The 26,837-nt window shown below is 30.4% G+C and overlaps 3 protein-coding genes across 8 annotated transcripts; 2 read left to right on the forward strand and 1 right to left on the reverse strand.

Moving 5' to 3' along the window:
* Positions 1-463: 463 nt before the first annotated feature.
* LOC100167575 (peroxisomal multifunctional enzyme type 2) lies at positions 464-6,814 on the forward strand. 6 transcript variants are annotated; one of them, XM_003244511.4, is made up of 17 exons: positions 464-727; positions 1,240-1,311; positions 1,658-1,795; positions 1,862-2,014; positions 2,074-2,218; positions 2,279-2,406; positions 2,502-2,618; positions 2,703-2,833; positions 3,403-3,526; positions 3,590-3,753; positions 4,398-4,521; positions 4,624-4,796; positions 4,903-5,079; positions 5,509-5,626; positions 6,210-6,413; positions 6,492-6,592; positions 6,665-6,814. In XM_003244511.4, the coding sequence occupies exons 2-17, from the start codon at positions 1,257-1,259 to the stop codon at positions 6,776-6,778; spliced, it is 2,166 nt and encodes a 721-aa protein (XP_003244559.1). In that variant the 5' UTR covers positions 464-727; positions 1,240-1,256; the 3' UTR covers positions 6,779-6,814. The 6 variants fall into 6 exon arrangements, with proteins under 6 accessions (XP_003244559.1, XP_008183131.1, XP_003244558.1 ...); XM_003244510.4 differs by lacking the exon at positions 464-727 and adding an exon at positions 796-996; XM_008184908.3 differs by lacking the exon at positions 464-727 and adding an exon at positions 796-996 and having other exon boundaries at positions 1,243-1,311.
* Positions 6,815-7,970: 1,156 nt separating this feature from the next.
* On the reverse strand, positions 7,971-15,838 carry LOC100165534 (cysteine and histidine-rich protein 1 homolog). The gene is made up of 6 exons (XM_001948027.3): positions 14,943-15,838; positions 11,657-11,895; positions 11,354-11,565; positions 11,074-11,234; positions 9,725-9,927; positions 7,971-8,334 (listed from the first exon to the last, which is right to left on the reverse strand). The coding sequence occupies exons 1-6, from the start codon at positions 15,246-15,248 to the stop codon at positions 8,307-8,309; spliced, it is 1,149 nt and encodes a 382-aa protein (XP_001948062.1). The 5' UTR covers positions 15,249-15,838; the 3' UTR covers positions 7,971-8,306.
* An 8,417-nt stretch (positions 15,839-24,255) lies between these two features.
* Positions 24,256-26,428, forward strand: LOC103309452 (E3 SUMO-protein ligase KIAA1586-like). The gene is made up of 5 exons (XM_029486312.1): positions 24,256-24,265; positions 24,881-25,003; positions 25,215-25,539; positions 25,698-26,316; positions 26,417-26,428. Exons 1-5 carry the CDS (start codon positions 24,256-24,258, stop codon positions 26,426-26,428), a joined length of 1,089 nt encoding a protein of 362 aa, XP_029342172.1.
* The last annotated feature ends 409 nt before the right edge of the window (positions 26,429-26,837 follow it).

The raw sequence follows: 26,837 nt of genomic DNA on the forward strand, positions 1-26,837 counted from the left end.
AAGGTATATGGACCTAAATAAACTTACAGTACAGATAACAATGGTACGAGTATAGGGTTATAAATTTGCGGTGATAGTGGTATCAAAACGTTATCACTAATCAGTGGACCTCAAATTGTGTTGAACATTTGAACTTTACTGTTGAAGTTGTTCATAATAATATAATCATAACAAAAACCATAGGCCTATAAAATTTATAGGTCTATGGATCTAGGTGTTTATTTTATCTATGGCCGGTGTACAGAGTTTGCGATCTAGGTGTTTTTATATCTATGGTCGATGGGCAACCATACTATCTTAAATCGTGATGCTACATGATGATCAAGGTGTATTGTATCAATACACCTTGATGATGATTCGTAATAATAGATAACTGCTATCAAACTGTTGACACCGCGGGTGCTTAAAATTAATAATATAGTTTTTGCACCCGTGAAACGTGGAGAACTCAGAAGGAAAACGTCTTGCCGATTGGCCAGTGTCTGGTTGTGAGTGATTGTGCGACGAAGATAGTCGATTACTCGATATTCGAATACTACTGACAAATGACAATTTTTTACAAGTTTACAACTTACTACCTATAGGCTATAATATATTAATAATTATGTCTTTAATAACTACTAACTAGTGGTTACAATATACTCATTACTCAATAGTTCAGACGTTCAGTAGTCACTATTTCACTTGTTAGGTAGCCTGTGAATGTTCGCCGCATAAAAAATTATAGGTATTATATTATTATACCTGTAGTTCTTACTTTTTTTGTTATCTATAGTTGCGTCCTTGAAATTTCTTGTCTTCAACAATTTTTCTCTTGTAGTCTTACGTACGGAGTTCTTGAATAATTTTTATTAAATATTATGCAGTTCATGCAAATCGCTTTAAAATCATAATTCATGTCGATTTTGTGCATTACGAATTTTACTGCTGAAGCTAAATGTTTGAAGCTCACAATTTCCGGGGTTGAAGATCGAATCTCATAAGCAATAATTCACTGTAATTATTACTTTTTACGTAAATAGGCACAACGAATATATTTGTACTACAGTGCTTATAGTTATAATATACTCATATAATAATATTATGTAATATGAAGTTCTGTTTTCGACAATTTTATTCATTAAGTATTTATTTTTATAAATGTTGTAAAAAATCATATCAACCCTTGTTAATTATACATACCTACATAATTATACCAACCTAGTAGATATAGTATATGTAATATTTTTTGTATTCTAGAAGTGTCAAGACACAACATGGACAAATTACGTTTTGATGGACGAGTAGCAATTGTCACTGGAGCTGGTGCAGGTTGGTTAAAGATAATTAATGAACCCATAACAAAATTAAGTTTTATTTTTTTAACATCAATGATTAGGTATTAGTTAATCTGTATTTTGTGTTCCTGGCAGTTTTGATAATTAATGTTACCAGATTACTTACACATATAATTTATATTATATAGGTTCTGAGGATTATTTTTTTATTTTACATTGTTAATTAATAAATTTAATTTGTTACATTTTTGAATTAAACACATTTATTGAGTTGTAACATTTTTACATTTACATTAACAAAATACTAAATAAAATATATTTAAAATGTTTGTTGTTCCTCACTATAATATTATTTTTTTAAATTATGTTTTGATTTTAAGGTTTGGGTAAAGCTTATGCGTTATTATTTGCTGAGCGTGGAGCTTCTGTGGTTGTCAATGATCTTGGAGGTAGTCGATCTGGAGATGGTAGCAGTAGCAAAGCTGCAGATTCTGTTGTAACAGAAATCCGCTCTAAAGGTAATTCAATTACTGTAATTATTTATTTTCCACAAAAACATAATTTATTTAATATATTATCATTAGGTGGAAAAGCTGTACCCAATTATGACTCTGTAGTTGATGGTGATAAACTAGTACAGACTGCACTTGAGAACTTTGGTCGTATTGACATAGTAGTGAATAATGCTGGAATACTAAGAGATAAATCGTTTGCACGAATAAGTGAATCTGACTGGAGTAAGTAATTAATCCAATTAGTTTTACTAAAATGTATTAAAAATTGTTTTCCCCCATAGATTTGGTACATGATGTTCATTTGAAAGGTGCTTTTAAAGTTACTCAAGCTGCATGGCCACATTTTCGTAAACAAAATTATGGTAGAGTTATTGTCACAAGTTCTAATTCTGGTTTATATGGAAATTTTGGACAAGCAAATTACTCGTAATTAATTAAAATAGTATTTAGTTTTACCAAAATGAAAATATATATATATTTTTTAAGGGCTGCCAAATTGGGTCTAGTGGGTCTTTGTAACACTATGGCAATTGAAGGTAGGAAAAATAATATCAACTGTAATGTTATTGTACCAACAGCCGCATCTCGACTCACTGAGGATATTCTACCACCAGGTATTTAAATCATATATTTTAAATATTTAAAAAGCTCGGTTTCAAGTTATGGTTACATAAATACAATTTAATGTTTTCATTAAAATATTCTTTAGATTTCTTTGCCGAATTAAAACCTGAACTAATTGCTCCTGTGGTTGTGTGGCTTTGTCATGAAAACTGTGATGAAAATGGTTCTATCATTGAATCAGCTGCTGGATGGGCTACAAAATGTAAGACTTTAAAAAGTGTTATCGCTAAATCCTTTATTCCATGTAAAAAGCATGGCTAACTAGCTAAGGAAAAAACAATTATAGGTCATTTGGTGAGAGGAACTGGTGCTATACTTAGACACAAGATTACAGACACAGTGGCTCCAGAAAATGTCCGTGATGTTTGGAATCAGTTGACTGATATGTCACGAGCAACTAGACTGGATTCTATTGAAGTAAGCAAATCAATATTTTGGTACTTAAACATTATCACGACTATAGACTGTTAAAATTCCATTATCTCAATTACTGCCTGATGTCATAACTACCAATTTTGATATATCAACTAACCAATTACCAGTATGCATGTTAATTTTATGTAAAGATGTCTTCTCGTTACATTTCCAAAAGATTTCATCTTTAGGAGCCTTTCAGATTTATAGTTTTTTGTTATGACCGCTTTTGCATTCACGCTATCTTGAAACTAAACATTTTTCTTGAAATAATTAGTTAATTCGTAAATATTAACAATTTGTTTTAGTTGTAAATTCCTTAGTCATAATTTAAATTAATAAAAAATAATAAATAGTGAAAATGATTTTGAATGCCAGTTAACCAAACTTTGATCCCTTGAAAATTGACTGACAAGTGTTTCACAGTGAAGACTACAGAAACTTTGATGTTTGCAACTTCTGGCGGTAATTGCAACACTGGTGAAGTGACTGGCAATAGTCGAGATAACATAAAAGTACCAATATTTTTCATATTTATTTATGTAATTAACAAGTAAAATTGTTGATTGTAGGAAGCATCTGCAACTTTACTAGGAGTTTTAGATGAAATCAAATCAGGTCCAGAAGAAACCTTAAATGAAGCTAATGGTGTGTTCAGTTACAATAACCGAGATTCTATTATTTATGCTATTGGAGGTAAATTTTAAATATTAATTATTTCTAACTGTATATTTAAAAAAAATAATATTTTATTCTTAGTTGGAGCAAATGTAAAAGAAGAGAGTGATTTACAATACTTATATGAATCTCATGAAAATTTCTCTACACTACCTACCTATGCAGTTTTACCCAGTCTGATGGCTACTATGAGTAGTAGTTTGATAACTGAGGCAATACCTGGAAAAGAGTTTGATTTATCTCAGGTATAAGTTTTATGTTTGTGATATATTATAATATAACATATAATGTGGATCAATTAATACACTATTGATGCTTTAATTATTATGCTTTTTTCTGGTCAAAATGTAGTGTCTTAAGTTAAGACTCCTAACTATAACTACTCTTCTTGGTTTTTTTCTTGCAGCTTAGATTAGACTAAGTTTTCCAAATGTTAGGATATGTGTTATAATAATTTATTTTTTTATAATGCAATAACCAACTATGGTAATGATTCGGGACCACTTGTAATAAGATAGTTTGAATGAGTATTTAAACATAAAACTTTTTTTTTTCTAAAATTTGCCATCATAAAACCTCCCAAGCGTGCATTTGAATGTTATTCATAATTGTTTCATATATTTTTATAGCCATGAAATTATTAAAGGAAAACAAGAAATTTTAAGTTAGTCCTTGGTACAATACTGAATCTACCTATTTACCTAAATAATATATACATTTTAAGCCATATAGCTAACAAAGTTACTAAATGTTATGTTTTAGTTAAAATATTACATTACTAATTACTATTAATAAAATATTTTTAGTACATTTTTATTAATTATTATGATTTGTATTCCACTTCCAACGCTGTTTTCTATTATTATTAATTACAGATTATAATTTATAGGTTTTGCATGGTGAACAATATTTAGAACTACACAAGGCTTTACCAACTGAAGCTAAACTCACTACTAAAATTTGTATTTCTGATGTTTTGGATAAAGGAAAAAATGCTGTTATTGTTGTTGATGGTACGAGTTTTATTTTTTAAATTTATATTTTCAAATTCTTTAATATATAATATAGGTGCTAGATATTAAGTTCTTAATAATTTCCTTATTAAATACTTTTAGGTAAAACGTATGATGAATCTGGTGATTTGATTATCACATCACAAATATGTACTTTTGTTTTGTCAGCTGGAGGATTTGGTGGGAAACGGGTTTCAAGTGTTATGATTCCAATACTCGATGAACCTAAACGGTCTCCAGATTCTACTGTTACAGAGAAAACTTCTGTAAATCAAGTATTGATTTTTATTTATGCATTACCTTATTTATTTCTCATTATTTTGAATACAAATATTACTAAAATTATTTTGAATTATATTATATTTAATACATTGTTATTAGGCAGCGGTTTATAGATTATCTGGTGATCTAAATCCTTTACACATAGATCCATCATTTGCACTTGCTGCTGGTTATCAAAAACCAATACTTCATGGTTTAGCAACTTTAGGTATGTCAGTAAGACACATACTCAAACAATTTGCTGATAATGATTCAAAACTATTCAAATCACTTAAGGTATTTACATAATAATTTAAAAAAATAATTTGTTGATTTCATTTAATTACATTTACATGAACTACAATGGCTATACATAATATGGTTGAACTTAATAATAATGTATATTTATGAGTTAATCTTTTGTTACATTTTTACTTGATAAAACATGTACATATGTTCATTAAACAGAAGATAGGATTTTAATTTTAAATTATAATTAGCTAACTAGGTTATATAATATTAAAAATATTGCTGCATGTTATAATAATATCAGCATTTTATATAAAATTCCAAATAATTATAATAATAATAAGTTGATTATTGTTGAACTGTAGTGTGTAATATGAAAAAAGGTACTATAAAATTAATGTGCAGAAAAAATGAAACTCGTGTATAGGAGGCATGGAACAAACAACTCATTAATTTACAAACTACATTGACCTCTAGGTGAGATTCAGTAAACCAGTTGTACCAGGCCAAACATTGTGCACATCAATGTGGAGAGAAGGTAACCGCATTCACTTCAAAACTTCTGTATCAGAAACAAACGACACAGTTCTGTCAGGTAATTTTTATTTAAGGTAATGTAATTATTTGTTCTCATATTTATGATATGTATTAATGTTTATTTTATACATAAACATATAATGTATTTATGTCTAGCCGTCTACATTATATTTATTTGGCCTTGACAGTTATATTTAATAATTTAAAACAAATTGTATGTATAGTAGTATACCTTTAATTATGCCACCAATTCAATTACTTAACATATTCACCTATTCAATTTCATGACATATTGACCTATACAATTAATATTTCCATGCAGTTAAAAACAAAATGACTAAAGATTTTTTTTTAAATTATCAACAAATTGTTTAAATAAACACAAAATTATGTTTCATCAAGCTTATCTTATATTTTCTGTTGTTATATTTTTATTATTTTTTACTGTGTTTGGTATTATATTATTTGTAGATTTTGTTTTCACTAGGTGAGTTTCCTGTTTCAGATTTAATCTACAAATGTATAAAAACATTAATTTTTTTCAAGGTCAACACCTAAAATTGATGAATTAAATAAATGAAAGTTTGAAAATATTAATTTTTTTGATTATTTTATTTTAAATAATTACTGGTATATTTTAGGCGCTTACATGGAATTACACGAAGTTAGATTGTCAGCCAAACCACATGTGGTATTGTGCTCTGGGAAAGTCGAAGAACTGCCAAGCGATGCAGTATTCCACGGTATGAAAGAACGCATAGAATCTAATCCAAGCTTATTAAAATCTATAAATGGGGTCTTCGTTTATCACATCACAAAAAGTGGTAAAGTCACAAGTACATGGAGTAAGTGTTGTTTTATTAAAAATACATTGATAACGAAAACACTTGTTCCAATATTAAAATATAAAAATTAATAATTAGCCGCAGATTTGAAGATTGGTAAAATTTATCGTGGAGAACCTGAAAAAGGCATTAAAGCAGATACGACATTGACTATTGATGATTCAGACATGATTGATTTGGTAAGTATCCTATATATAATATTGTTATTATACATTCATAATACTATATATTGTGAAAAAAACTTTACTCAGGCTCTTGGAAAGCTAAATCCTCAGATGGCATTTATGAAAGGTAAATTGAAAATCAAAGGAAACATCATGTTAGCTCAAAAATTAAAAGCGTTAAACACCGAGTCCAAATTGTAAAGGTAATTTTTTTGTTTTGGGAATCCAAGGAATTTAATTTAATATAAGGTTTATGGTGTGGTGTTGAGGGCAGGGATTTCGCCTTGGATTATTATTTTAAGATAAAGTATTGTTGAAAATTGTTTATCTTTTATTTATTTATATGTTTAATGATCTTTTTTATGTAATTTGTTACTTATTGTTTTTATTCCTTTTTTTTTACCAAGCTATATTTATAATAAATAAACGCATTATTTATTAATGGTTATTAATCTCATTCATCACCATTGTTTACTGAATATTTAATTATTAACCCATTATCGCCCAAATTATTTTTTTTTTTAATTTTCAATTCATTTTTGTTGACAACTTCTATAAATACACTCATATTAAAATAAATTTTTTTTTTTAATAGAGCCTATAAACGTTGCCATATGTTAACGCTGGGCACTAATGGGTTAAACTGATCAAATTACCAAGGCTGGGCAAGTTAACTATTTTTTTTTAACTCTTTAAGTTAAGTTAATATAGAAAAATGTAAGTCAAGTTTAAAGTTAAAAGTTAATTAGAAAATAAAAGTAACATAACTTAGTTAAAAATAAGTTACTTTTTTTTTTTTTTAAATAAAATTAATAATTATACCTACCTACTTTTTTTAAAGCTAACATAAAATATAATAATAAGTAATAATATTAATAATGATTAGGTATAAGTTAGGTTATATGTCGTGTATGGAATAGGTACTGAGTAAATTGTTATATTTTTCTTTTATTAATGATGCGGTTACCCCTATAACATTTCCGTCTATAATATAGTTATATAATATTTTCTGTGAATATGCAATATAATAACTTACTATTATTATAAATTATTATTTACTATAATATATTTAATATTTATCGAATTTAATTTAAATAATATGTGGTTTGGGAAAAAATGAACTTAACGTGCCAATAAAATGAATTAACTCGTTAAGTTAGAAGTTACTTCTAAAAAAAAGTAACTTGTTAATTAACTTAGTTAAAAGTAATTTAACTTTAACTTATTAACTCATAAATGCCCAGCCTTGCAAATTATTAATCCTTAACAGTTAACATATTCCTTCAAACTTAAATATATGTGGTTTATACTACAACAATTATATTGAGGTAAATATAAAACATTTTTACTATATTATACCAGGAGAATAAATACACAAAAATAGAAAAATCAATTAATATAATAATTTTGATGTGTTACTTTATTTATGTCCAATAAAATATTAAAATACAATACAATAAGGAAAGATAAACGTGCAGTAGGGCAAGGTGAAACCATGGGGGAATGACGTCAACAATAACATAAAATAAAATAATAAGATAAAAATAAACTATAAAACTTTTAAAAATTAGCTTAATACGCTTTGTTAATTAAAAAAAACTATTATGTCTATATACGCCTAGGTAAATAATAATGAAAAAAAAAATAATCATTTCAATAATATAAGTGGAAACAGCTTTTTGATGATTAAATATTACTTTATTTATATTTATATGTATTGATTTTGTGATTATTTCGACACCAAAAACATGATCAACCTGTGAAAAATAAACAAATTGTTAAAAAAAAAAAACCATAAATAAGCTAAATTTAAAATTATATTTTTATTACAGACACATAGGTACCAACTTATATTTGTGGTATATAAATATGTGATATTTTAAGCAGTCGCCCCATTTTTATGTTTAAATTATACATGTCATCAATTAATTCTTCTTTTTTTTTTTAAGTGAAGATAAAGACGATATTTTCAAATACTTTATTTTTCAAAATGTTTAATGAGCATCTTCATTAATCAACATTGGTTTTTCAAATGACAACCATAATGTCTTGATGCAAATTGTGAATTAGATGATTTTTTTGAAAATTATGACATATTGTAATCGAAATTTAAGCAAAAAGTTTCAGAGTTATTCTACTTTAAAAACTAAGGATAATAGTCTGTTAAGAGGATGTCACACCTGCTTGTGTTGTCCTAATGTACAACATACCAAAAACTGTTTTGCACGGGAAAACTTTCATCTTTCTGTGTTTGTAGTAGTGGCTCCAAAATGTCTGAACATATAGGGTGGAAAATTATCTATGCAACAGCGTGCCCATAGATAACATAAATATAATAAAAGTTTTTTGCTACTAAACATTTTGTTTTTTTCATTTATTCATGAAAAATGATTGGATAGTGCAATTAAAAAAAAGCACGGATAAAGTTCTTCTTTACGTGTTGTGAAAATTTGGTAGTTCTACAACAAATATGGTGCGAGAAAAGTTGTCTTGCCAAAACAGTTTTTTCTATGTTGTATATTTGTAAAACGGAGACAACACATGCGGGTGTGACATCTTCTTAAATACTTTGTAAATGGATATGAGCTCGATAATTATAACTAAGTATGCAACATAAAATATTTGATAATAATTACTATCAAAACAAAAGTAAATAATATCCTTTTAGTAGACTATTATGCTTGGTATTTTAAATTAATATCTCTGGAAATTTTTGTTCAAATTTAAAATACAAAACGTCGACATTTTTAGAAAAATCATTTGGTTCATAATTTGTGTTGAAAAAGGTTGGTTTTCATTTGAAAAACAAATGTTGGTTAAATAATAAATATTGTGAAAAATCTAAGAATTTGTATATGCATGATTTAAATATAAAAATGGGTTGTGCATAGTTAAAAAATAACCTTGTATATTTTCAATACAATATGATTAGAAACATCAAACATAAACATTTTATTTAATAATTTAAATATTTATTATTAAATATAAGTTATCATATTTAACATGTTTAAATGTATACATTAACATGTATATTCTATACTCAAGGTAAAATTGTTTTAGTCATTTGAAATAAATTTGAAAATTTTATATTAAGAAACAATCTTTTTTCATAATTCTTATTCAAAGTTTATTTTTTTTGGTACATACCTCAAGTTGATAGTTTTGGCAGCTAACAGCCGATTACATTCGGCTGAGTCTGGTAATGGCAATGTTACAAATTGTGTTTCTGTTTCATTCTCGTTGAATTCAAACTTATATATTTTCGGATTCACCTTCATATCACCAAATGGTCCTTTAACTACTAGATAATGGACAGACATAGGTGTGGGGATTTTGGTTTTCAGAATCAGCTATTTACAGATGATCAGCATGACGACGACATAATTGAGGGCGTAAGGGAAACAGGAATGAATAAAAAAAAAAAAAAAAATCGATTAGTATATTCAGATGGTACAACGAATAACCTGCAAAAATAATCCTGAAATATTAGTAGTAAAATTTGATTATTTAGTAAATTTTTTTAAAAGTATATTAGTCCGAATGCACCTGAAAAACAAAACTCAACCCAAATTATTATACACAGTGCTTCCAAATGTTAGCATAACTTACCAGGACAAGAAAAAAAATAAAAGCAATTTAGTATATTTCTGACTAATGACTTACCAAAGCTTACCCTTTATACAAATAAAAATGAATTTAAGAAAAAAATACAATTACAAGTTTTTAATAAATATGTTTATATTAACCTAGCAAGAATAATTAACAAGAATCCGTAAAGTTTTACTTTGAGAACGTCGTAAAAAACAAAAACTGTTTATACAAAAAAATCCTGCGATCTGATCCATATTGGCGTCTTTAATTGATGTTTCAGCCGTTGTTATCTCTTCGATGGTGTTTAGGTAAAATGTGTCTAGACGTGGCGGACGTAGAGAAACGGGCAAAAACAAAAAAATAAACACATTTTATAGATGGCAATATGAATTTTGTCGTGCATGTGCCGATTCAACGATAGATTGATTTGAGAGTCCATACCATGAAGATGATGCCGTTGTAGTAGTAGTAGTACTAGTACTAGAAGTAGTAGTAGTAGTGTGGTCTTGAAAACTGTGAACGTTTATTAATATAACAAAAAATATCTTGTCTCCTGTTTCACAATTATAATTGAATTATCCATGTCACATTGAATATAGTTGAAAACACATCGTCCTTAAACGTTACAGTGATGACTAATGACATCCAAATTTTTGGTGTAACCTAACACTGAAAGGACTGACAACACGTATATGGATACTTGTGGTTGTGTTTTACGCATTTGTGTATATTATGGGTTAATTATTGTTTTTTTTCTTATATTAAATAGAACTTACCTGTTTTTTTCTATGAAACAATGTTATTCAAATTATTATTATATTATTTAAAAAATAGGATAGTGAATACAATACAAAAAATTTAAAAATTAATACATTTTTTTCCTACAAATCTTGCACATAAATTACCTGGTATGACATGTGACGATCAACACTTAACGCTGGGTCTCTTTGCATGTTATTGATGCGGGTTTTGACAACCCACTGAAAATTGAACGCTGAAAATCTGGCAGTCTCATAGTACAATTTGTGTACAAACTCTTCTGTTCGGTATGGTTTTAATTGCAAATCTAAATAATGTGTTTAATCCAATTAAATACATATTGATTTAATTTAAACCCTAGTTGGGCTACTTGGCCTTGTTTAGTTATTTACTACAGCATACTATAATATATATTTTATGATTTACCATTAAATGTTATCTTTTCAAAACTCATCAAGTCAAATATGGTGTCATATAAAAGTTTCTCTTCCTGAAACTTTTGGTCCATAGCATCAAGTGCAGACATGACATCTTTTCCCGTAGTTGATGGGTGAGGGCACACTTTTTCATGTTCAGATGCTTCATGACTGGGTCCACGCCAAGGGCAGCCTATTTTACTGTACCCACATTTTACTGGTCTAAAAAATTAAAGTAAGCAAAATATAAACGTTTATCATAAGCACAATTTATTTCCAACGAATAAAAAACAAAATTTGGCTAACTGCTTACCGTTCCGCACAAAGCTGTTGTTCGTGATGTTGTAATGTGTTACGTGGGAATTCTTTGGCGCAAAACTGACACTCTGATGGCAGTTCACTGACTGCTTTCTCAACAGCCAAGTTACGCGTGGCTGTGTTTTTCGCAATGTCCACACGACAATTGGGACATGTGGCCATTTCATCTCGTAAACGTGCATCAGCCAACAAATGAGCAAAGCATCCAGCGCACATTAAATGTCCATTTGTACACTGTGAACAAAGATAATATAGTTTGTACACACAACTCACATAGCAGATTATTATATCTAAATTCAAAAGTTTAAAACCTGAAACATGAATTTCATTTTTTAGTCTACTCGAATGATAGACAATTGCATATAAACCAAATTACATGGGACCGTATAAGTAAATTAGAGTGTTCATAAAATGTTTTTTTGAAGTACGATTAATGTAAAGGGGTTAAATTATTTATTAATTACTAATGTCAGTTGTTTATACTTACTGACGACTAAAAAACTATAAAAAACTATAAACCTATTAGGTAAACTAGTTAATAGGGCTATGTAAAATTGATTTTCCAAAGCCAATTCCTAAAGATAATATACCCATCCTGAATGGCAAAATAAAGGGGACTCCACAGCTTATCACCCCCGAGTCTTGAGAGATTGAGAAGTTTCAAATTGCTAGTCAATTTTTAAATACCATCGGGGGCTTGCGAGTAGCGGCTAGTTGACTATGAAAGTTTTATTATCTTCGCGCTATCATCATATTGCCATAAATGTGTTGTACTTTGTACAGAAGGTAAAAGAACAGATCGTCGTGTAAGATAAAAAATATAAAATCTTCCAAATATCTAAAATATCAGAAACAAAATATATTATAATATGTTCTATAAAACCTATAAATTATATTATCATTCATTATAATTTATAAATACTAGTAGGTATTCATTGTACAACGATAAAATATATTAGGTTTCACATTCACGACTCCTCGTTAATTCAAAATTCTACAAATATATGTATATAATTATATTCTAAGTAGGCGTGTAGCTAGAATTTTTTAAAGCTATATGTTTTAATTTAATACAACTTTTTTGACGGGTGTTCACACATTTAATATATTTTTGGATTATTCCGGCGAGGAAAGGGGGATGTTTTAACACACAAAACTCCCCCCTCATCATTAATATCCAAACATCAATATTCGTTATTCATTACTATAAGTATGAGAGAACGCTGAAACAGCAGTTGAAAGCATTATTTTTGAAATCCTAGGCCACGGGCACAACAGTAATTATTATAACAGTGCTCACAGAAAATATCCATTAAAAACTCGATTAAAAATGACATTTGAAAATAAAAATGTTATAATATATGTCGAGATATATGTACTGTACATGAATTAAGATATCTTAATTCGTGGTACTATATAACAATCGTTAAATAAATAAACAGTTAATAGGTTACATTGTGATAGTAATCAAACAGTGTTAAAAAAAAATTAAACATGGATTAGCGAGCGACGTCTGTCGCATTGGAATGCCGGAAAAAGTCACTGAAAAATAACAAAATTAAAGTAGGACCTATTGTAATATTAATACAATGATATGCTATATAAGAAAATAAATAATAGTAATCTTATTTTAATATTTTGACATAAATATTATTATAATGATAATTATTAATTAATGATAAAGAACAATTAGAACAAATACCTATAAAAATATCTTTTCTCGTGTGTTTTGACCATAGACGCTAATAGGGGGGGGGGGCTTTAGGGGCTAAGCCCCCCAAAAATGTCCATAGCCCTCCCAAACATTTCCTACATTTTGTTTTTAGCTTATTTAATATTATCAAAGTAAGGCCCTATAGCCCTATTAATCCCCCCCCCCAAATCTCAAACGTTATTTGCGCCTATGGTTTTGACCAACCAGCTAAATCGTGTTAAAAAGTCGCGAATTTTGTTTTAGCGTGTCAGCGTTACAATACACAAAATTAATTATAAACAGTTCGTTTTTTAGTGTCTTTTTCCGAATACCGTTAGTGACTACTAGCCAGTGCTCGACTTGGCAAGATTAAAGTAGGGGACCTCTGTTTACTTTTAAAAGTCCCCATCTCTTGTTAAACGTTATTGAGCCGACGGGGCTATCCCCCACACCCCTTAATACCACTTTTTAAATCATATAAAAAATATTTAGAAAATAATCAATTCAAAAATAGGTACAAGCTAATATTATATTATATAGACGTATTCGAGGACGTATTATAATTTATAGATCCGCTGTAATAAAATAATCCATAGGACAAATTACGATGGTATCTCGCACATTTTGATAAAAATGCAGATTAATGAAGCGTCCCGTGCGTTCCCTTTAAAAATAATAGTAGTGGTACGCTAAAATGTCTGTAAAATTAGTTGGGGTACTCGGTCCCCTGGGCTCCCCCCCCCCCAAGGTCGTGCACAAGACGTTCCGACACATCGCTAACGCGGGGAAACATAATGTCGCGAAATTGGTTTTGGCCCAGTTTTTGGTGGCGGTTGATGCTTTAATGCTTATTATGACTTATAGCGTTATACGGCTGTGCCACTTATACCATATAAATATATAATGAATAATGATTGCATTTTGTTCAGGTAATTAATGTTATATTTTATTAATTGGCAATGTCGAACACTCGCGATGTCAAGTAACGCAAATGTGAAACAGATAACGGAAAGACCCACCCGGCGAACGATGATATCGTCGGCCCAAAAGTGTATTTTTATATTATAATATTAAATTGCACACGGTTTTTACTTTTTAACAATCGCATGCTGCCGAACTTTGTACCGCGGATGTTGGACCACGATTTATCTCGGGAACACGCGCGAAATTATTGACGAACACGGCGCTGCAAGGGCGTCTCGTTTGTATTGGGAAATGCCAAAAAAAGGCCGTCCATCTGGTACAATAATATAACAGTAATATCGTCATCGTGACGCGCAATAATACGGAAACGAACCGTTGAAATGTCGAAATAATATTATAATATTATTTTATTGCAACAACCATCGGAGAAAGGCAATAAACGATATTCGCGCGCGCATAATTTAATGTCGTTGACCCAGGGAATACAGCCGCGGTGGCGGCACGTCGGTCAGCTGGTACGACGACGACGACAACAATAATAATAATAATAATAGTTATAATAATAATAATAACAACAACAACGAGACTGTCTTTTAAAAATAGAACTAGCGACCGTCGGGTGGTCGGGAGTCAGGACGGAGCGTACGAAATCACCAATTCTCACCTGATAGATGGACGACCTGGGCAAGTCCAAGCAGACGGCGCAGCACAGTATGCCTCCCAGCCTGTGCTCCAGCTTGTCCGAAGCGGAGTGCTGCTTGTCCGCGCCACCGCCACCTCGGCCGAAAACTTCGCCACCGCCGCCACCTGATAGCTTGGCCTTTTTTGGGTTCGGTTCGCCGTCGTCTTTGGTAATGGACACATTCTGCTGCTGCTGTTGCTGCTGGCCATCCATGGCCACCGTCATGTTATCCGACTGGCCGCCCGTCTCCACTGCGGCCGTCTGCGCCGAACCTTCGCCGTCGGACATGGTCCGCTTTTCCCGAGTCCCAACTGTTTTCCGAAAAACGGCTCGGACGTAACGAATTGAGTTTGAGCAGACCCAAAGGTTGTGTGTCGAAATAATGACGTTTACTCACTATTTTCAGATCACTACAGTGTTGTACAAACGCGAAACTCGCGCACGGCAGCAAAGGCGAACTCGGAGACGATAAAAATAAATCGCAAGGCAAAGGATAAAAAAAATTGAATACAATAATATTATAACGTTTGACTGGTCCGCGACAAGCCAAAGTGGTACGGGAAAAGGGAGAACGATATAAAAAAAAAAAACCAACAACTGCGCCGTAATAATAAATACAACTTGTCCAGCGGAGTAGCGGACGGGCGGGCGGGCGGCCGAGTCGCCTCAGCTGTTCGATCGGCCTGCGCGCTTCAAGGACGACGTACATGCGCACGCGCGAGGACTTAATCTACGGCCTGCTGTCGGCGATGCGGGCGGGCGGGCAGTGCGCTTCCCTTGGGCGGTGACGGCCATAGACCGTCCGGATGACGTGTACACGTCGCTACGACGCTACACTGCCGCCGCCGCAAGACCGAATGCGGCGGGACTATTGCGGGTATTGATTATTTGATTATCGCCGACGGCGACACGGCGTGCGCGTGCTCGTTGTCCCGGACCGCGGTGCACCATAGAGTAATATTACTCAATGCGGTGCACGAAACGTCGTGGCACCCCAAGGACGGTATATTATTATTATTATTACTTTTTTCTCATAATAATATACTTTCGCAATGTTGCGGGAAGTCCTCCTCCTCTTCGAACGTCGTGCGTAAACGCTCTCTCGACACGCAATTTGCGTTGTAATAATAACGGACCATAATTGTTATTATATTATATTATAATACATTTATACTTGCACTTTGTACTGTTGGTTCACTGGCAGTTCGAACAGTTTTATTCGTGGGACAGTAAACATTTTTCAACCCGCCTACCCCTGAAATATGATACTGAAATAGTGAAATGTAGTTACACCCTTAAGTCATTCAGTGCGACAACTGACAACTGCCCAGTAGGGAGTACCCACTTAACAACTTTTTGTCTGGGACTTTATTTTGTCCCGAAAATTCTCAGTCATACTGCCACTTGCCACTGGATTGGGCTGGGCGAGACCGTTTTCGACCAAAAACGTACCCTTCCCTTTTCGGCCAATTCACTTTTCGACCAAATTTAAAAAAGGTCGATTCCCTTTTCGACCGATTCACTTTTCGACCAAAACAAAAAGTTTTGTAATATGATATGTAAAATAAATAAAATAATTGGTATATAATTTCTGTAAAATTATAGCAATTATAATTTAAAAAATTATTTTAAGTATAAGTTGCATAAAATGTTGTAAAATAAAATATAAAAAAAATTTTAAACATAAGAATACCTATATATTATTAACATTAGTTTAGTGTTAATATGTCACACTGTGTATAATATTTATTATTTTATAAAAAGAATAACATAATAATATACAATTGTTGTCAATAATTATTAAGTCTAATAGTAATGCGTATAATATAATATTAAGAAATAAACTAATAGGTATATAGTTGTTGTTATATAATAGCAAATATTATTGATAATAATTACTATTATATACTTTAGAGTTTAGGTTATACTTACAGAAAATTATTAAAAGTATAAGTTGTATAAAATGTGTAAAATATATAAATAAATATTTATAATATTATAATAATTTAAAGATTTTGTCAATAATCATTAAGTACAATAGTAATATGTATAATATATAAAATAATAAACTGATAAGTATATTATAATTTTTGTAAAATTATGGAAATTATAATTTTAAAAATTATTTAAAGTATAAGTTTCATAAAATGTTGTTTTAATAATGTTCAATATGTACCTATAACATAAAATATAATACATATGGCTATATTAAACTTTTTGTATTGTATAATTTTCAAAACTATATTATATTAGATATTATTATATACTTAATAATTAATGACAACAATTGTATATTATTATGTTATACACACAAAATCCCCCCTTACCACTTTTATATATCACTTACCTTGTTAGTGAATTAGTGAGGTAATTTTTATAATTATTTTAAATCACTTAAAGCAGTAAAAGACTATGTGTGTAGTAAATTGAAATATATTTAAATATTTTGGTATGTTATCATCATTTGGTATGTTTTTACATATCATATTACAAAACTTTTTGTTTTGGTCGAAAAGTGAATCAGCAGAAAAGGGAAGGGTACGATTTTGGTCGAAAAGGGAATCGACGTATTTTTTAAATTTGGTCGAAAAGTGAATCAGCCGAAAAGGGAAGGGTACGATTTTGGTCGAAAAGGGAATCGACCTTTTTTAAATTTGGTCGAAAAGTGAATCGGCCGAAAAGGGAAGGGTACGTTTTTGGTCGAAAACGGCTATGCCCATTGGGCTTTTAGCATTGATTGAATATTTAATCAATGGTATTATTGTCTTATAATAGGTACTATAGGCAGTAGCCAGTTGCCAGTAGGTAGTACTTACCTATCTATCTTTCCGTCTTTTGGAAGTTTTGACTGTTTGTTTGTGTGTGGTCATCATAATGGAATAGATGGTTAGGTTTGGTAAGTGAGCTGAGTCAGACTTCGAAGCTTTGTAATGTGTTTTTTCTTCAGTGAAAATTTTTCACCATACCCTAACAACAATATTACCTTTCTGGGAGGGTAATAAGCATACCTGCTAGAATTTGGCGACCATATACATGGGAACTTCATGTTTTGTTTCTGGACTGGTCCAGGAAAGATTAAGGCATACATAGGCTGGCCTGATGCATGTTTTAAGACTATCCCGTACACTGCCTATTAGGATCAAAAGGGACACTTCCAATTAAATTTCATATTGCTTCCTAATTGCTGCACTAGTCCATAGGTAAAACTAGTGGGGGGAGGGTCTTAGCCCTCCCAAATGAAAAATATTGAAACTTAGAATTTCGTGTTTGGTACTTTTACCCCTCCTCCTTATCATGATTTAATAAGGTAACATTAAATATGTCAGATGGATGATCTTGTATTGCAATGGGGGTTTTTAGGAGGTGATAGAGAGTACTTAAATACATATTTTCAGATACATTTCAAATTTTTAACACCATTGGTGTGCGCATGCGCAATACAACTTACATGTTTTTAAACGGAAACACTATTTTTTTTCTACATATTCGGAAAGATTATTTTTTTTCAAACATTTTTTGTATTAAAAGTTTTTTTTATTTATATAAAACTGACCAAGTTAGATCAAGTCAAAATTTGGATTTATGTATAATATGTGTTTAATGCAATTTTCATTTATAACCACTGGAAATAATAAAATAAGTGCCAAATAAATGTTTAATGGGGGGCGGAGTGGCCGAGCGGACTAAGGTGTCGGTTGTGACACGCACCATCGACGGTTTGAACTCGGTCACGGGCGGCATTTCTTCTGGCAGTCACGGCAGTGGCGCCGAAGACGTACTCTAGGTAGTTCAATTGAACTGGCTAGAAAATTGGGTGGGTGGGTGATGGGTGCCGGGAGGTTGGGTAGCCGGGTAGGTGAGGGTCACCGAGTGGGTAAAATATTAGAGTATAGTCTGTCTGCTATAATTTTATTAAACACACTAATGTAACTAATTTATTGTTTAAGTCCATGCCCACATGAACATGTTGAATGCAACGTTATACAGTATATGGCAATGCATTACGCATAATAATATATTGTGTATTGAATAAATTTAGAGTAATCTAAAAGAAATATTATTCTGTGAATTGTGATATGGTACCTAATACCTATATTAGGTAAATGCATAGCAACACCACCTCAAGTTGGTAGTTGGACGAACTATGTGTAGGTACTTTTAATGTATTTATTTTATATTGAGGATACCCGTGTACAGTGGTATTTACACTTGGTAAACCAATGTATGTGTAGAAAACACCTATATAATAAAATACCTAACCTACACATTTTTTCTCCCTGCATACTCAAAATATATATAATATAGCTAGCTTAATAAAGCTAGAAATGTATTTCACGTGTACCCTTCTTCACAATGTTTGTGTTATAATTTTATCAATTATAATATTGTGGGACCACAAAACCACATCATACATTCTTGGAAGCTAAACATTAGTACAATATACTTTTTTTAAATAGGTACTGAAAAAATATAAAATATATATAATATAAAACACTTAGGTAGTTAGGTATATCGGCGTTTATAATTATTATTGGCAGGCCAAAGAAGGTTAGGTTTAGCCAAAAAAAGTTAGTGCAAATGTACACTCTGCACCCCCCCCCCCCCCCCCAAATTACGCCCCTGATAGGTAGGTAATATAATTTCGTCAATGTTTGGCCTTAGGATATTTAAATTGGTCGATCTAAAGTCTAATGTCTGAATGTATAAACTGACAAAACGTGAATAAAATATAAAAAATAAAATATCTGTTGTTTATAAATATTATATTTTATATTTTTATAGTAGTAGACAGTAGTGTATATGTATAGTACACATGGGTTCAGCCAACCACCGGTAATTAATACTTTTACTAATAAAATAAACATATTATTATGGTCTAATGTACAAACAAACAACATATCACGTGTGCGGTGTGCCTGTAAAATTGAGATATGTTATAATATTATGTTACATATAGCCATATGGGTACTTATGTATTTAATTTTATGTAAATTATATATACATGCCGTGACGACGTTACAAGATTTGTTTACATATTCGTGATTCGTCATATTAGTGACCCTTGTACAGCATGCGTATTATGCTTTATATTCCGTAAACAGAAATCCAAAGAGCATAAACGTTTTCGGCCAAAATTGTACTTTTTTATTTACTCTTACTGCCGATTCACTTTTCAACCAAACCAAAACAATTATATTTAATATTTACTTTATAGTTTGACAGCTTGTGTTAAACATATATACTGAAAATGTTTTAAAAATATAAATTGTACCTATAAGAAATATATTACCTATTCGTCATTAGTTATTGGAGCTCTGCATTTTTATAAACATTGTTTAAAAATTAATATGTCATATACCTACGTCCTACACTCATATTGTATCAATGTGAGTTGTGACAATGTATAATATATGGCATATCAAATAATATATGCGTGGTTTAAATTTATATAGGTATCAACAAAAATATTTGGCTTACATTTTGGTGTAACTATGTGAAACTAATTAACCTATAGTAAAACCATATGTACCTAAAAACACAATTTAAATATTTTAGTGTAGGTAGGTACTAGATACGTATTTACAATTTATATAATAAAGAATAAAGCATATTTTAAATTTTAATGGTCACAAAACTATATAAAAAAAAAAAAACATTTAATTCAATTTTTTAATTCTTATTATTTATCGTTATCATTATTAATAAGTTTTACTTTTTAAATTACAAAATTCAATTTTTTACATACCATATTATTCTAAAGCAAAATATTTTTTAAGAATTTTGATACATATTGAGTAGATAGGTACCTTGCAGTATATACCTATCACAGTATCACCTATACGGCTATACCTTTAGCTTAGTTATTTAGTTTTAAAGTTAAGGCAATCGGAGTAAATGCAGTAAACCAACATTGTGCAACCTGTGTTAGTTATATTAGTTATACATTTATATCAAACCCTGTGTCACTAATCGAAACTTTTAATAAATAACATTTATAACTATAATATAATAATATACTCATTTATTATTATACTCATTAATGAGCAATATTATTATTTTATAATGGTTAATCAGTAATCATACCTGTATACTACCTACCTATATGGTTTGCTATTGTTTAATGCATTATGCATTCATAACTACAACAAATTCATGAAATACTTGGTATTTATAGACTTACATTTTCGGATAATACACTGCAGTATAACTACAGACTATGATATTTCACTGTGTTTAGCTAGCCAGGTAGGTATACTTATATATAATATTACCTACATGTTGAATATACCTATATAATATTATATACACCACACACGTCCATTGTGTGTATAAATCACGTACTTATGAGCTAAAGATAATTTTTTTCACTTGATAACAACCTAAACCTAATACTTTTAAGTGGTTTGCTGTGTACGATGTTAGATACCTAATTATGATAGCTATATGTATAGTAATATATATTATATGTCACATAGGCGCCCAGATATACCATGGCATCACGAGCATATTGCATAAAATATCTATACGTAGCTGGTACCTAACCTACATGATACATTTTATACTGATCAAATGTAATATCAAACCAATTAATATTATATGGGTATGGACTATATCAAAAAATGCAATTTAAAATTATTACATCAGTATGGGTTTAAAACCGTTACTATATAGGTACTTACTAAATATGAAGAAGTCCATAAAACGGATAATGGTGAGGAAATTGGTCTGTTTCATCTGCATATAAATCAAACAATCAAAATATGAACAGTTCATCTGACCGTATCTATATTAGTCAATAATATGACTATAGTAGGAATTTGGTGGATTCCTACGTAATCTAAGTAGGTATAGTATTATTATAGATAGGTATTAATTATTATAGTTTGGTACCTAGCTGTTAAAATCTGGACCATATGAGTTGTGCTGAAACGAAAATAAATACAATTAATATACGGTCTGTTAATTCTCGTTTAAATTTCTAGTCGAGAAACCTAGAAAGTTGTATTATAATGTATACTATTATGTATACACAGAATTGCATTTACCATAGACACGTATAAATGTATATTTTATTCAAACGGAAGTTTACGCGTACATAATAGTTTTTGAATTTTTAAATATTTTTTACGGTTATATTGTTATTTTTATAATGTCTATATTGTATATGTTGTGATAACGCCGATGGTTTGATCTTTGATATTACAAATATTTGAACAAAAATCGGGGAAGTTTCACTTATGCTGTATTATTGTCGGTTTCGAGCATAGGTAGGTACCCATCTATCATTGTCATTGAGTTATAAATGAGTATAGGCCACTTTAATGAATACATTAAATACTTAAATTGGAATTCAATGATAAATCATTGTATGCATGACAACGATTCTGAGCAGAGTCAGCCTATATTCCTAAGAATATTTGAATATTTGATTATATATTTTTATAATACATTAGTAATATTTATTTTTCTATTAGTAATATACGGTAGGTTGAATCAATTTTTTCCAAAAAATAAAAAAATGATATCTTTATTATAATAATAGCTATAGTGATATTAGCAATTATCATAATGTAATTTCATATAATATTGGTATGGGCTTTGGCTATTATAAAATTATTAGTTATTACTTATTATAATATATTAATATTTATAATCAATATACCGACAACCGACCGCGACGTACCATTTTTCAACAAATATTTATATACCTAACTATTATATACGCCATAATCAAATTTTCAAAACAGCGTCAAAAATTAACTATTAGGTAAAATATAGCTTCAATAAAGTTTTTAAATGTCGTAAAATACACATCATTTAAAATACATGGGAAGAATAATTAATTAAATAATTAATTAATAAGTAATAAACTAATAACTATAGTCTTTGACTACATAATATATTTAGAAATTCCAAAAACCAGAATTTAAATAAATGCTTAATTAGCATTCAAATTGGCCATTGGGTGAGCATGCAATCCACGATAAGTTTTTGTTCTCAGATTACTTATAACAAAACATATTACATATAGCTTAGCTTTTAAAGTAGTCCGTAGACAAGATATTTTGGTAAACGTATAAACATACCAGTGGTGTATTTACGGGGGGGTCCAAGGGGTCCGGACCCCCCACCATTGACTCGTGTTTCGTACATGTTAAATGTTGTGTTTTTACATGATTAAGAAAAACAAATTTTATCATACGATACGGAAGCTTCAGTAATCAACATTTTCAATTAATACCGTGATTTTTTTTATCAGTTTGGTACCGAAAATGGTTGAAAAATACTGAGCTCATTTTTTAATTCAAATATTTTGTAGTTTTGTACATTGCCAGTATCTACAGCCACTCCAGAGAGATCTTTTTCAACCTTAAAAAGTTATCTAAGATCAACTATGAATGAAGTAATGTATTTTAAGAAATATTTTTATAAAAGTTATGCTATAACATAACTATATATTAGATTCTGATCGGAGCAATGAAGCTAGTGGTTTTACAATGGTGTTTATTTTTTTTATCCTGTATACAAAATTTCTACTAGAAGGAGTGCTTCGATTTCAATATGTAGTACCTTATCTTTTAGCAAATTGAATCAAGATGGTACGTTAGAGAATCATTTTTTGATTTTCTCAATTATAATTTATTTATACCCACTTTTTTAAAATTTGTTTTGTGTATATTTAATAATTAAAAACTCAAAAATTTCAAATCGTCTTATACATATGGTATATTTATTTAATAAAGGGTAATTTGATGGTTAGGGGGGCTTTGCCCCCCGCAGTTCGGTTTTGTAAAAATTATCTAGACCCTCCCCATGACAAACTCCTAAATACGCCACTGGCGTAGACAAGGGAGGACGTGGGGGTCAGATTCCCCCCATTGGCTTTTTATTACCTTAGTCAAAAGTTTTGAAAGGGTGGGGATTTTCCAATTCTCTATTCCTATTTAGATGTCGTTTTCTTTTTTTGATCCTCCCCTTTCAGAAATCACGTCTACGCGACTACGCCACTGAAACATACCTACCTATATATATAACAATTTACCTACATCGTAATTTCTTTATTCAACAAGTACAAGTGTTTATTTCCACACCACCCTTTGCTCAAAAACGACAAAATTGGAATATTGAACTATTTAAATCCGTTTAAATGCATGAGGGATTAGGTGGTACCTACACATGGGGGGTTTTTTATTGTGGTATCCCCGTTCAGGCCTAATCAACACTTACAAATAAAGAGTCAATTATCTATCCACATTTTCACCACAAAATATTAACTGTTAAGTGCTAATGATCAATGGACAATGGTGAATACGTTTTTGTCATTAAAGTAACTATACATATATAGGTACTGCAGGGTGTAACAGCTAACAGGAAGACCTGACAGATGAAAGAACTTTTGTTCTAATTAATATTTAAAAAGGTGGGTAAGTGGATGTCGCTCTGCTGTACAGTAGGTTACAAGTGGGTCACTGTATAATGGATAGTATTAAATTTGAATTCAATGATAATAATATCACTGTATAAGAAAAACGATTCTGAGCGGAGACCAGTGGCGTACATTCAAATTTTGCTCGGGGGGGGGGGGGGGGGGGGAGGAGTACTTTTATCAAACTAGCATTACACGTATAAATATTAATAGGCAAAATAACAAAACAAATACAAAGATTTATATACTCATATGGTAGTTAAATACTATTTAATAAGCGCATAGTATATGTACAGAGTAAATTATATATTATATATATTATAATATTATTAATTATTTATAATAAGAATTTTAGTATCCTTATTTATTGGATAGTTCAACCAGCACTTCATCAGGAGTGATTGAATCATTTTTGTTGATCGATTGCATAGCTAGACCATTAAGTCTTTCCTATTAAAGTTAATTACAACATTAATTCATTTTCCAACGGCAGAATCAGAGGGTCAGTATCCATGGTTATTTTGTTCAAAACAAAAAATTGGCTGTGAATATTGCAAAGAAATTGGTAAATTAAAGACAGTTAAGAAGAGAGGTGTTGAAATTAGTGAAGAATGGAGTATGTGTACAGTTGATGAAGGCAATCATCTAAACCAGGTTGGCTAACTTAAGAAATAAAGTAAAAAAACATTCAGACTCATTCGCTCATCAACATGCTTATGAAATAAAAAAAGAAAAAGAATCTGAAAAAATTGTAAAAAATGTTGAGGCAAAGTTACATAAAAACCATGTTAATACTGAGTATATTTTCCGCACTGCATATTACATAGCCAAATATAATAGGCCATTTGATGATCATTTTAAATTAATTGAACTTCAAAAAGCTAATGGAATTTCTTTAGGATCAATTTTACATTCTAGATCTGCTACTACAATTATAGATCATATTGCTACTAAAATGAGAGAACAGTTAGTTAAGAATATTATCGATTGTAGCGCCAAATTTTCAGTACTTGTTGACGAATCCACAACTTTGAATTCAAAGACAAGCATGGTTGTTTATATTAAATCTGCAATATCTAATGATGATCCTATTTTTATGTTTTTGGATCTTGTTGAGCTTGATAATCAATTAGCTGTCAATATTGACATATTGTTGATAAACTACTAGCCTGCCTTCATAAATGTGGCTTTGATGAAACATTTCTTCGGAAAAACTGGGTGTCATTTGTCAGTGATGGGACCAGTGTTCTCCTAGGTAAAAAAAATGGAGTAGCTAAACGCCTTAAAGATAAATATCCTTTGATATTTAGTTGGCATTGTATGAACCACAGACTAGAGTTGGCTGTCAATGATTCAGTAAAAGATGTAACTGCCACAAATCATTATAAAGCATTTTTGGATAGTCTTTATGCTTTATACAACAGATCACCAAAAAATCAAAACGAACTTAAAACGATATGTACTGAACTAGATATGATATTTTTAAAAGTTGGCAGGGTGCTGGATGTTAGATGGGTGGCCAGCAGCTATAGAGCAGTTCAAGCAATTTGGAAAATATTTCCAGCTTTATATAACCACTTATATAATGCTTCAAATGACCCAACTAAAGATAAAAAAACTCAGTCCAAGTATACTGGTTTATATAAAAAATTAGGAAGTCCACAATTTGTTTTAGATTTGGCACTTATGTGTGATATTCTCAAGGAATTGTCTTATTTATCTAATCAATTGCAGAGTCATGCAGTTACATTATTACAATCAGATCAATTAATTAAAAGGACCATTAGAGTATTAGAATCGTTTAAGACTAAAGATGGAGAACATGTTTTAGAAGCAAAGGAAGCTCAAATAATTATGCTTTTCAAAACAATCGGTTTGACCAATAACCAAAAATTAATTTGTATCAACCCAAGTCAATTTATAACAAGTGTATGTAGTAATCTACATTCCCGTTTACTCGACAATAATGAAAATAATACTTTAATATTAAATAATATTCAAATTTTAAACAAAAATACATGGCCAATAGATGTTGATCTAAGACACGGGGAAAATTAAATACAACAATTGGGTCGTAGATTTTTATTAAATACATCTGTACTAGTTCAAGGAATGAGAAACTTTATTCATAACAATACAATGAATGAAGAAATACAGGAATTAAATATACTTAAAAAAACATTTCCAGTTTCTACTGCAGAATGCGAACGGGGATTCAGTTTAATGAATATAATATGTTCTGATCTAAGATCTAAATTGACAATAAAAAATATAGCGAATCTTATGTTTATAAATATAAATGGGCCACCTCTTAGCATATGGAACACAACCAAATATGTTGGAAGCTGGCTGTTGCAGCACAGATCGGCTGATGATAACCGGTCAAGGAAATTGTAGCCATTAGCAGAACAAACAGACAAAAAATCACTGTGGAATATTTTATAAATTAT

This window comes from Acyrthosiphon pisum, chromosome A1 (genome assembly GCF_005508785.2).
Source record: "Acyrthosiphon pisum isolate AL4f chromosome A1, pea_aphid_22Mar2018_4r6ur, whole genome shotgun sequence".
In the NCBI taxonomy this organism is placed as follows: Eukaryota; Metazoa; Arthropoda; class Insecta; order Hemiptera; family Aphididae; genus Acyrthosiphon; species Acyrthosiphon pisum.

Coding starts and splice junctions, on each gene's coding strand:
- LOC100165534 (XM_001948027.3), bottom strand. CDS start 15,248: ATGTCCGACGGCGAAGGTTCGGCGCAGACGGCCGCAGTGGAGACGGGC. Junction 11,896..14,942: donor CCAGGTCGTCCATCTATCAG/GTGAGAATTGGT, acceptor CTTTGTTCACAG/TGTACAAATGGACATTTAAT. Junction 11,566..11,656: donor CAACAGCTTTGTGCGGAACG/GTAAGCAGTTAG, acceptor TTAATTTTTTAG/ACCAGTAAAATGTGGGTACA.
- LOC100167575 (XM_003244511.4), top strand. CDS start 1,257: ATGGACAAATTACGTTTTGATGGACGAGTAGCAATTGTCACTGGAGCT. Junction 1,312..1,657: donor TGTCACTGGAGCTGGTGCAG/GTTGGTTAAAGA, acceptor TTTGATTTTAAG/GTTTGGGTAAAGCTTATGCG. Junction 4,522..4,623: donor TGCTGTTATTGTTGTTGATG/GTACGAGTTTTA, acceptor AAATACTTTTAG/GTAAAACGTATGATGAATCT.
- LOC103309452 (XM_029486312.1), top strand. Junction 25,004..25,214: donor TGAAATTAGTGAAGAATGGA/GTATGTGTACAG, acceptor CATATTACATAG/CCAAATATAATAGGCCATTT. Junction 25,540..25,697: donor GCTGTCAATATTGACATATT/GTTGATAAACTA, acceptor TTTGATATTTAG/TTGGCATTGTATGAACCACA.